The sequence below is a fragment of the Rhinopithecus bieti genome, unplaced genomic scaffold, assembly GCF_001698545.2.
Source record: "Rhinopithecus bieti isolate Rb0 unplaced genomic scaffold, ASM169854v2 scaffold_12049, whole genome shotgun sequence".
NCBI lineage: Eukaryota > Metazoa > Chordata > Mammalia > Primates > Cercopithecidae > Rhinopithecus > Rhinopithecus bieti.
This window is the reverse complement of record NW_016807278.1, coordinates 1,175,394-1,187,101: the sequence shown is the minus strand read 5'-3', so window position 1 is coordinate 1,187,101 and position 11,708 is coordinate 1,175,394. Positions and strand designations below refer to the sequence as shown.

The 11,708-nt window shown below is 42.7% G+C and overlaps 1 protein-coding gene across 7 annotated transcripts in view; it reads left to right on the top strand.

Moving 5' to 3' along the window:
* SRGAP2 (SLIT-ROBO Rho GTPase activating protein 2) overlaps positions 1 to 11,708 on the top strand; it is a 262,672-nt gene that overhangs the window by 170,932 nt on the left and 80,032 nt on the right. For all 7 annotated transcript variants that reach the window (XM_017880915.1, XM_017880914.1, XM_017880916.1 and 4 more), the window contains exon 5: positions 11,061 to 11,123. In XM_017880915.1, the coding sequence (XP_017736404.1) occupies positions 11,061 to 11,123 (63 nt within the window). The remainder of the gene's footprint in view (positions 1 to 11,060; positions 11,124 to 11,708) is intronic.

Sequence of the window (11,708 nt, the reverse complement as noted above, 5' to 3'; positions counted from 1 at the left end):
TCTCTCCCTCCTTCCTTCCTTCCTTCCTTCCTTCCTTCCTTCCTTCCTTCCTTCCTTCCTTCCTTCCTTCCTTTTTCTTTCTTTCTCTCTCTCTCTTTCCTTTCTTTCTTTCTTTTCTTTCTTTCCTTCTGTCTCCCTCTCTCTCCCCCTCTCCTTCTCTCTCCCTGTCTCTCCCTCTCTCTCCCTCTCCTTCTTTCCCTCTCCCTTCTTTCTCTCTTTCTTTCTTTCCTTTTTTTTTTTTTTACGAGTCTTCCTCTGTCACCCAGGCTGGAGGGCAGTGGTGCCATCTCAGCTCGCTGCAACCTCTGCCTACCGGGTTCAAGCGATTCTCCTGCCTCAGCCTCCCAGATAGCTGGAATTACAGGTGTGCACCACCATGCCCAACTAATTTTTGTATTTTTAGTAGAAACTGCGTTTCACCATGTCAGCCCAGCTGGTCTCAAACTCCTGGCCTCAAGTGATCTGCCCACCTGGGCCTCAAAAGGTGCTGGGATTACAGGCCTGAGCCACTGTGCCCAGGTGGTCCAGGTAGATTTTAATGCCAAAAGTATTTTTAGTTATAAATAGAGACATTCCCAGGCTGGGCGTGGTGGCTCACTCCTGTAATCCCAGCACTTTCAGAGGCCAAGGTGGGCAGATCACTTGAGGTTAGGAGTTCGAGATCATCCCAGCCAAAATGGTGAAACCCCATCTCTACTAAAATACAAAAAATTATCCGGGTGTGGTGGTGCACACCTGTAGTCCCAGCTACTTGGGAGGCTGAGGCAGGGGAATCACTTGAACCCGGGAGGCGGAGGTTGCAGTGAGCCTAGATGGCACTACTGCACTCCAGCCTAGTGATAGAGCGAGACTCCATCTCAAGAAAACAAAAGAGAGAGAGACATTTCCTAATAAAGACTAAGGTTCCAGAAGGAAATATATACTTAATAACATAGCCTTAAAATATGTAAATCAAATGGGACAGAATTAAAATGGGAACTAGATAAATCATCAACCCCAATGAGAGATTTAACACACCTGTCTCAGTGAATGATTAAACAACTAGACCAAAAAAGTCAGTAAAAATACAGAGAAGTTGAAAAACAACAAACTTGACCTAAATGACATATATGGATACTGTGCCTGACAACTGCGGGTAGATACACATTCTTTTCAAGTGTACATGGAACATTTATAAAGTTAAACCTGAAATGGGGAGGAAAAATCAAAGAGCTTAGGGGAGAAATTAGAGCTGGAGACTGGAAACCTCCAGTTCCAAAGTCTGTACCTTCTTTTTCTCACAATTCATTGATTTTCAGTGGGAGTGGGGTACTGGCCAAGAGGGAAGGTATCCTCCCCAAGAATATTGATTTTCTTTTTTCAACTGTATGTAGGCCATGACTAATGGGAATGGCTACCCATGTGTTTACTGTAGACAAGGACAAGAGGCTGCAAACCACCACCGTAGCTGATCCAGGCTCAGATCTTCATCCCAGTCCCTAGGCAATGCATTCTAATTGCTGTCTGTAAAGGGCTTTACTCAGTCTCCCAAAGTTGGCTTTGTGCTCCTCTTAGGTCCAACCCTGGCACCTGAGGTGTCAAGAAAAGGCTATCTTCATAACCCTCCGGAGCTTCTTCCTCTTTTGATTCTAAAGGCTACTCCCAAGTATTCTAAAACTACACACATGAATTGGCTTTGCTGCTGGGTTCCTCTTTCTTAAAAGTATTTAATCAGCGATTTTCCCAGTGCCCCAGGCATTTCCTGTATGAGTGCTGCTGACTGTTTTACTTCCTACCAGGCTGCCCTCCTTGTCTTGGCATTCACACTGCCAACTTTCAGATGAGCTCTATTAACTCCTGTTCTTCCAGCCTCCTCCTGGCCGAGCCATCTGGGAGCCATACAGGCATTCTTCCCATCCCCCAGCTCCTAGATTTCCTTATTGTAGGAGGGCATATGTTTGCAAGTACCTTATCATTCTGGCTCTTTTTTCCCCCCTTCTCTCCCAGTTCCAAGCCATTGATTGCTTTTCCTCCTTCGTTCATTTTACAGCTGCTGAGAGATTTGTGCTCTCATGTTGCCTGTTTGCTTTTGTGTCTTTTGTCCCTTATGTCCCAGTCTACTCAAGGATACCCACAGTCACCTAGATACCATTTCTACTCTGCTTTTACTGTCCTGCTTGGGAAATGGAGTGATCACTCATCTTAAGAATGATCTCGGCCGGGCGCGGTGGCTCAAGCCTGTAATCCCAGCACTTTGGGAGGCCGAGACGGGCGGATCACGAGGTCAGGAGATCGAGACCATCCTGGCTAACATGGTGAAACCCCGTCTCTACTAAAATACAAAAAAACTAGCCGGGCGACGTGGCGGGCGCCTGTAGTCCCAGCTACCCGGGAGGCTGAGGCAGGAGAATGGCGTGAACCCGGGAGGCGGAGCTTGCAGTGAGCTGAGATCCGCCAACGGCACTCCAGCCTGGGCGGCAGAGCGAGACTCCGTCTCAAAAAAAAAAAAAAAAAAAAATGATCTCAAGAAATGCTTTGGCATGAGAGATCAGGGCCTGAAGACATTACACCCCCACCCAAATCATTATCCAAAAAGAGTAAAAGATGGAAATTTGCCAAGACAAAGATCACAGTGGTAGTTTAAGAAATGAAAGCTTAGATTTGATTGTCTGTTTTATTTTAAGAGATGTTGTTTTGAGCTTATTTTCTTAGTATTAGGATAGGTAATTCAAAGAGATTGGAACAACCATGGAAGAACATTCAGATTGTCATAGGACTGTGTTTCAGACTGGGAGAGCAGAGGGCCTTTAGCCTCTTCCTGACCCCACCCTGAACTCCCCTAAACTCCCACCCTTGTCCCGAGTATGCCTGTCCCTGACAAGAGACTTTGGTCAGAGACCAAAGTGCCCTTTGTTAGTGAGCATTCACAGAGGGTAGGAGCTGAGTCCATGGAGTTCACGTCATGCCAAGGAATGGATTTTCTCCCAGGGCCACTAGCATTACTTGTGGGTTATCAAGTGTTATTGCTCACACATTCCAGAGCTTCTGGAAAAGCCTTAAGGAAATGGCTTTCAGAAAGCCATTTCTGTCCTAGAGGAGAGGGGTCCTGGATTTCACTGAACCAGAACTTGATGGGTGGTTTTGGTATTCTGTGACCTAGGTAGTGGGAACTCCTACTTTTGGATGTTTCCTTTATGCCCACAGTCTAACCATTTCCTAGTTGTACAGTCGAGAAGGATCTTTTCTGTTTAATCTATCTGGAGGAATAGAAGGTAATTGTATCCTCCTTATTTTCATTCTTCCACCCCTACCTTCATCATTTCTTCCTTTCTGCTAAACATTTTTTTATCATCTTTCTTTGTTTTGTTTGGGGAGTTTTGTTTTTTTGTTTTCTTTCCTCAGGAAAGCTGAATTATTTCTTACAGAGTCATTTAGTTCTTACTGAAACTGGGGAGGAAAAAGATTATGCAACAGCAGGCGTAAGGAAGAACAGAGAACCTTCTTCCCTTCGGGCCCACAGAGCCCATTGGAGGGATTCAGCTACAGTCCTACCTGGGAAGTAGTTTCCAGGACCTTCACAATTCCACATAGCATCTTTAACGTGTTTGAGAGTACGTAAGGAGGCAGCATAGTGCTGCATAAAGAACACTCAAGTGAGTGTTGAGGGGGCTGGATTCTAATATTAATGTTAGCCAACATTTATTGAACAGGCTAGATTCTGTTTAAAGCACTTTATGTGGATTATCTCACTACTCTTATTATCCTATTTTACAGATGTGGAAGCTGAAGCATAGAGTATTTAAATATAATTTACCCAAGGTCATCAGTTGGGGAGTAGAAGTAGGATTTAATTCCTGCTCCAGAGCCTGCATGTTCAGCTCTCCTTTAATACTGCATGTAGTCCCTGATAGGCTACTGACCCTGGAAAAGTTATTTCAACTTTTAGGGCTCATTGGTGAACCATAACCAAAGGGAGCTCATTGTGGCTAACCTCTGATGGAGTTTCTACTTTTAATAATTTATATGATGAAATGCAGCTATATTGTTTAGTTCTTGCCATTATGTGAAAGCATAGTATTTAAATTTTGACCTCACTGATTCAGCAACTTACTATTTTATGGCCACTGTGCACAAAGCAGTGGGCTGGGTACCACAGAGGATTCAGAAAATGCTTAAAAGTTAAAACCTATCTCTTCCATTAGCTTTAGATGGTTTCATATTGTAGTTGCTTTGAGATTTTTTTGGACTACGTTTTCAGATAATTAAATAGGAATCAAATTCAAAATTATTTATATTCCAGAAGAGGAATCCTGAAACAGGTATTGGACCTTAGACTATGTCAAGTTTCTGACATTTTCTTTTAAAATATAACTTTTGTCACTAGGATGGTTTATATCCATTAACTCCTGAGTGAAGGAGCTTCTGGTGAGATTATTTTTTATGGTGCTTACAAGCTCAAGGGATTCTTTAAAAATGGAATGTGACTGCTTTGGGAGTCACTAATACTGAAGCTGGATCATTATAACCTGAAATAACCATTAGTAACTTAGAAAGGCAAACTCAAAGAATTTACTATGTAATAGCTGGATTTTTTGAAATCAGATTTTTCTTTTCTGGCAAGCTGGATTCAATATCTAGCTTTCTGTGGAGTTAGGTTATGGTGTGGAAACCTCTTGGCTGGGACAGGAAAAAAAATTGATCTTAAACTAAAAAACTAACTTAAGATATTCCATTTCTAGTAATACCTTTGAGATTGGAAGAATTGCATTCTGATGGGCTCAGACGTTAGATTAATGTCCATCTTTCTCAACAGATTGTAAACTTTTAAACTTTCTGTTTTGCATTCAGAACACAAGTGCCTGACACTTAATAGATGTTCTATAAATATTTGCTCATGGACTCTTTACTGCTCACTCCCTAAAATCCAGCCATTTCTCCCTTGCCAGCATTCAATAATTGAACCTGTTTTGAAACATCTGATCAGTCACTTCAAGAAGGCAAGTTATTTTAGCTCCTTTCTAAATAAGTTAGTGGGCTCCAGTCCCTAAACCACTATTTTCTTTATTAATTCCTCAAGTACAGACTTTTGTATGTATCCAGTCTTTTTAAACCTGTGTATAATGACTCATTAATGAGTTGTAAAATAAATTTAGTGAGTTATGACCGACATAAAAAAATAGAGAAGGCCAGGCACAGTCGCTCAAGAATATAATCCCAGCTACTCTTAAGAAGCTGAGGTGGGGGGGTCTTTAGGCCAGGAGTTTGAGATCAGCCTGGGCAACATCACAAGACCCCATCTCTAAAAACAATTTTTAAAAAAATTAGCCAAGCATGCCTTTACCAGCTACTTGGGAAGATGAGGCAGGAGGATTGTTTGAGGCCAGGAGTTTGAGACCAGCCTGAGCAAACTCAGTGAGACCCCATCTCTACAAAAATTTAAAAAATTAGCCAGCATGGTGGTACACATCTGTCGTCCCAGCTGCATGGGAGGCTGAGGGAGGAGGATCACATGACATTTGAGCCCAAGAGTTCAAGGCTGCAGTGAGCTATGATCATGCCACTGCATTCTAGCCTGGGCAAAAGAGGAAGACCTTGTGTCTAAAAAGAAAGAAAGGGAAGAAAAAAATAAGATAAAAGAATAGGAAATATCACAATGGACAGCACATAAGTGAAAGGTGAAGCCAGCTGGACTTCCTGGGTCGAGTGGGGACTTGGAGAACTTTCCTGTCTAGCTAGAGGATTGTAAATGTACCAATCAGCACTCTGTAAAAACGTACCAATCAGCTCTCTGTGTCTAGCTAAAGGATTGTAAATGCACCAGTCAGCACTCTTAAGAGCTGTAACACTCACTGTCAAGGTCCACAGCTTAATTCTTGAAGTCAGCGAGACCAAGAACCCACCAGAAGGAACCAACTCTGGACACATAAGTACTTTTATTATAGACACATGTTATGCTGTATTGCAATAAAAAATGTATTTTTTTAACACCCTAGTCTACCTATCTTCGGAAGGCAAAAGCACCTCTGGTGTCCCTATTGTGGCATCTCCTAGCCTACCTCTCTATAAAAGTTTTGCAATTAAGTATATTTGTGTTTTATACATCCTTGGGCTTCACACAGTTTAAGTTCCTAACTGGAGTTCAATCTTTCTCAGAGCCAACTCGTGGTATCCTAACCAATGAATGAATGCTGAATAGAAAGAGCTCTGCTTGCATATGCAGGTAGTGTGGTGGAGGGGAAATCTAGAAGTCATTTCTCAGCTCTGACCTGCTGGATCATCACCCCTTGAACCGCCAGAGCCTTGGCATATAGCCTCACACCGGCATACAGCCTCACACTGTACCACCTATTTTGGTGGTCCAAGTTAGGTGAGGGAGAGGACCAGACACAGTGCCCACCATCACCTAGCACTGGCCTTGCTACCAGTCATTCCTTTTAGCGCTCTCCTCCCCACCAAAAGCATTTCAGGCAAAGCACCAGCTCCTGAAACGTGGCATCTTTAAAATGGTGAGTGAATGCTTCTGAAACTACCACCTTATGTATGGTGGTGCTTCTGCTGCCAGAGCTTAATACAGGGTCGTGTTCCTTTCCTCTGAAATCTGTAACATAAATTCAGTTTTAAACTGGATTTTTTTTTAACAGTTGGTCTCTGAACAATCTTTAGGGTGGGGAGGGGATACTAGTGGTTCTGGGAGAGATATGTGCCCTTGAAAACTATATTCTTTTTTGGAAAACTGCTGATACAGGCTAAATGGCAGAGAACTAATTGACCCTACTGTTCCTACCTGCTGACAGGCTCAGCCTTGGGATGGGGCTGAAATGAGCTCTTGCCACATAGCAGAGACATGCCTTCCTCTTTTTCTTCTTCTTTCATACAAATAGGAGGTAATTTTGTGCCTGTCAAAAAATACAGCTTTGAGATGTAGATAACCAATAAACAGCAGTCCCACCCCCAGCTTGGAAAGCACATGAGTGCTGATCTAAATACTACAGAATTGGTAACAAGTAACCTCCCTGTTGAGAACAGGTCTGAAATCTCTTTCATAATTGGTGTTCTTTGGGAAACGCTGAAAGACAAACCCATCCAAGCTTAGGAAACGTGCTGATTTAAAGAGGTCCAAGGAAGAGTGACCAGCCCAGTTGCCAGGCATCCTAGATGCCTAGGATTCTCATGTTTCCGTACATATCTGCTGTTACATCCTTTCTGTGAGCAAGGAGGCTTTGGAACATTACAGTCTTGTCTTGAGGAGATGAAATGACACTGTGCGTTTCAGTTCTGTTTCCAATGCTGTTATCTGTTGGAAAACGAAGCTTTCCTGCCCATTTTGTCAGCATAAAACTGGTAGGAGCTGTTGCAATCTCATTGTCTTCTGATCAGCTCCTCCTTGGCAGCAGTCAGAGTGGACGCCCCGTGAAACACACTCTGGCCAAACGGTTGTGGTGAGTTTCAAAATAAGAGATCCCAGCCTGGGTGCACCATCACACTTCCCATCCCATAGAACCAGCACTGTTAACTTTGCCACATCTCTATTCTAAATTTAGGCTCTTTTTTTTTTTTTTTCCAGGCAAAGATTACTATGCAAACATTTAAGAGAAAACTTTGTCCAAAGTAATTTTTTCCCCAACTTCTATTTGGTTTCCTGCAATGTTTAGATGACTCATTCTCTTCCAAGAAATTTTAAAGAAAAGAGATGCAGGCTGTATGTTAGTACACAAAGACTGCTCTGTAAATTCTTTTTCTTCCCTGTCTAGAAACCCCTTGTCTTTTTATAGAGAACAGAAAAGCTCTACAGTCTTCATTGTCATGTACTCGGCCTCATCAGGTTTTGTTGTTCCCAGGAATAAATGTCCCCTTGTCTTTGGGTGGGGCCCCTTGTGGCTAACCAGCTCTGTCAACCCTGCTGCAGTGGCCAGCACGGAAGCCCTTCCTGGGGCCGCGCTTCCCCCAAAGGCACACAGTTAAGGTTTCTGAAACAGAGAACGAATAGCCTTTTATCATCTGTGAAAGGAGAGACACTGGCAATTTCCTGCCTCTGGCCTAGTGTCAGAATTTCTCCTGATTGCTAGAGGCTGTATTGTACATTTTAAGTGGGCTTGCTACACATGTATTCCCAGCCCAACCCTCAGCCAGAGGGAGTGGTAAGTCAGATCACTTCAGCAGCCTGTTCAAATAAACAGGGATAATCGCTGAGTGGTCCTCCCAACTAATCAGTACATGAAAGGAAACATCTGCCTGGGCTTAATTGCTGTTTTTTTGGTTACACTTTTCCCTCCTCTTCTTCCCCCATCCCCCACTCTGGGGCGAGGTTATTTAAGTCATGGGTAAGCAACAGGGTAGAGGAATAGGAGCTTTCTCCTTTAACCTCTGCCATTCAAACAGAAGGAGGAGTTAAGAAACGAACGATAGGAGGCTGGCAGGGGGAGCTGGCCCAGAGGCAGGAGGGCAGGGCAGTGGGAAGTGATACTCATGGTCACTTCCTGACCCTGTTGCTGACTCTGGGGCTCGGAGTGAGTCATGTTGCCTCACTTCACCTCCTTGGGCCTCTGTTGTTTCAGTGGAGCTCAGCTTTCCTCTCAATGGAAAGGAGAGGCTGGTATGTGAGATCACAGATGAAAGGCATTCCTTCTTGTGACTTCTTCCAGCAGTTGAGGTCATTGGATGAGAGACCCTGGGAATGGTAAATTTAAGACTGGCAAGATGCTCCTGAACCCGTCCATTTTGTAGAGCATCTGGGTCCCCTAGGAGAACTTGCTCATCATCTTCTAAGCCAACCAGCCGTACACTAAAGGGAGTGATGTTTGAAGCTAATATGGACTCTAGAAGCCAGGCAGAAGATCATGTAGAATCATAGAATGGCAGAGGTTGGAAAAGACCTTAGAAATGTTTTAGCTGAAGCTTTTCATTTTATAGAAGGGAAAACAGAGGGCCAAAGAGGTTAACCAGGTTGTCCAGAGTTATCTCTTTGGTAATGCAGGAGCCAGGAATAGAAAGAGAATGTTATGATTGCAAATTTAGGGCTCCTTCCACCCCTTTCCCCACTATCAGATGTAAAAATTCATGCCTACTCATGACAGAGGCCACACATAGGTTATATTCCATAATGAATACCTTAATAGAAAAAATGGGCAGAGAACACCTTAATAGGAAAATGGCAGATTATAAAAGAAAAATGAAAATGACTGATAAACATTTTTAAAAATGCTCAGGCTCACTAGAATCAAAGGACTGCAAATTACAGGAGGATACCACATCAAATTGTCAAGGCAATAAAATGTGAAATAAACATTCATATATACTATTGGTGTTATTTTAAATTGGTACCGTTTTTCTCAAAGGCATTTTAGTGATATAAATGGTAGTCTTTGACCCAGCAATGTTATTTCTAGGAGAAAATAATGAAAGGTGTGTGCATTAGATCATATACAAAGTAATGTGATATGGCATTTTTTATCACAAAAATTTAGAAGCGAAGTACATGTCCAAGAATGGGAGCTGCATCAATATAATGTATTATAATGCTATAGAATAATAATACACGTGGAAATGTTTACAACATATGTTTAAGTGAATAAGTTACAAAACAGGATTTATAATGCAATCCCAATTTTGTAAAATAGAGAAGATTAGAAAATACATAACAACCCTTAGAGTGATGATTTCTTAGTGGTAGGCATTTAAGAGTTACTTTTGTTTTCTTTTTTGAGGTTTTCTAGTTTCCTTATTATAATAAACATATATTACTTTTGTAATCAGAAAAAAAGTATTTTTTAAGTAGAGATACATTGAAAAAAAAAGCAAGATTTTAAATGATTGTGTATCTGACATGAAAGACCTTCCTTTTTTTGCCTGGGAGCTAGCAGCCATGGTGGGAGGGATGGGAGACAGTATTACAACTTCTGTTAGGATGGCATTTTGATATCCAAATTTCTAGTAGGGAAGATCTAGAAGGAGCTGGCAAAAGATAAAACAAGGGGTTTCCCTCTCAATGACCCATGCTGCCAATCAGTTTTAGCCCTCTTAGGTTTGGCATATAACACTTAGTACAGAAGTTGTGACAATTTCCTTCCTGCTTCCTCATTCTTTCTTTCCTTTTTTTTTTTTTTTTTTTTTTGAGACAGAGTCTCACTCTTATCGCCCAGGCTGGAGTGCAATGGCACAATCTCGGCTCCTTGCAACCTCCGCCTCCTGGGTTCAAGTGATTCCCCTGCCTCAGCCTCCTGAGTAGCTGGGATTACAAGCATGTGCCATCACGCCTGGCTAATTTTTGTATTTTTAGTAGAAACGGGTTTCACTATGTTGGCCAGGCTGGTCTCAAATTCCCGACCTCAGGTGATCCACCCACCTCGGCCTCTCAAAGTGCTGTGATTACAGGTGTGAACCACCGTGCCCAGCCCTATTCTTTATTTCTACTGCTCTATGTAGTTAGATGTCAGCCCCAGGTGGCAGCAGCAAAGAACCCAGGAGCCATCACTGCTCAAGATTAATGAGTTGGAGACCCTTTAACATAGATTTTCAGCATCTAGTAACAGCTAATCTCGCAGGCAGTCAATATTGAGATACCGCTGCCTTGTGAGTTTCGGGTAGAAATAAAGCAAGTAAGAAATATAGTTCCATCCTGCTTGGAGTTTTCTATTTAATTAGGGACTTTGAAGCCCCTGGATGTTTATATACTTTTTCCTATTTCATCCCATTACACATCTTATTTTCCTTTGAAATCTTCTGGAATGCTTGACTGCAAGTATCTGAGAAACCGTGTTCCACCTAACAACAGTTGCTAGGTAGGATGTGGCTTTCAGTCCTGCTCTTCGGGGACCAATAGAAAAATCAAAGGCTACCACCCTTTTTCCCTCCATGCAATTGCCTTTGCTGGGCTATAGAAAGGGCACATTTCATTTTATTAAAACTCTTTGAGTAATCTGACCATAATTGGGTCTGATTGGAGTGGTTATCTGATTTGCTGGGTTAAATAATGGGACTTAATTGAGTCTGGGTTATTTGTAGAGCCAGTGCGGCTTTTGCCTTCGTTGCTCCCTCCTCTCTCTTCTGTTTCCCAATTAACCTTCATTCCTCTTTCCTTGCAGAGTAAAGAAGTCGGCCAGCAGCTTCAAGATGATTTGATGAAGGTCTTGAACGAGCTCTACTCGGTAAATAAGATGGGTTGCTTGACTCTTTAATAAGCAGAGGGAAGCAGCATTTGGCAGCTTGCAGCCATACTACGTCAGCAACAGAACTGAACTGAGGTTGAGGACAAGTGCATGGTCCCCACTGGGGGTGACCCCACCCATCTCTTTTTTCACACTCGTCGTTTCAAAACAGAATGAGTCAAAAAATACTTCCTCAAAATAAGTGTTCTCCTCAGCTGTGCAAGCTCACCCTGGCTTTATTTGGTGCATAATTGCTAGAGACAAGCCAGAGTCTAGGTCATTGGCACAATGGACCCCATTAGCAGCAAACAGAACCTAACGGCAAGGAACGTAGCCTGCATTGCACTATTAATATGTGCCTGTTGGAAAGGCTTTATTGTTCTAGGTTTTGCATCAGATCGTGGATTGATCTACGGTTTTGAGACTAGAACAAATGCTCTAGAGGGCAGCACAGAGTCCTAAATTCCCCCAACAAGAGGGACCAGTTCGGGCAGAGAGAGCTTTGCACTGGCTTCCTGGAGTTTTATAAAGCCAAACCTCAGTGACGAGGCAGGCTGCGGGCTTAGAGAAGAGAACACAATCTGT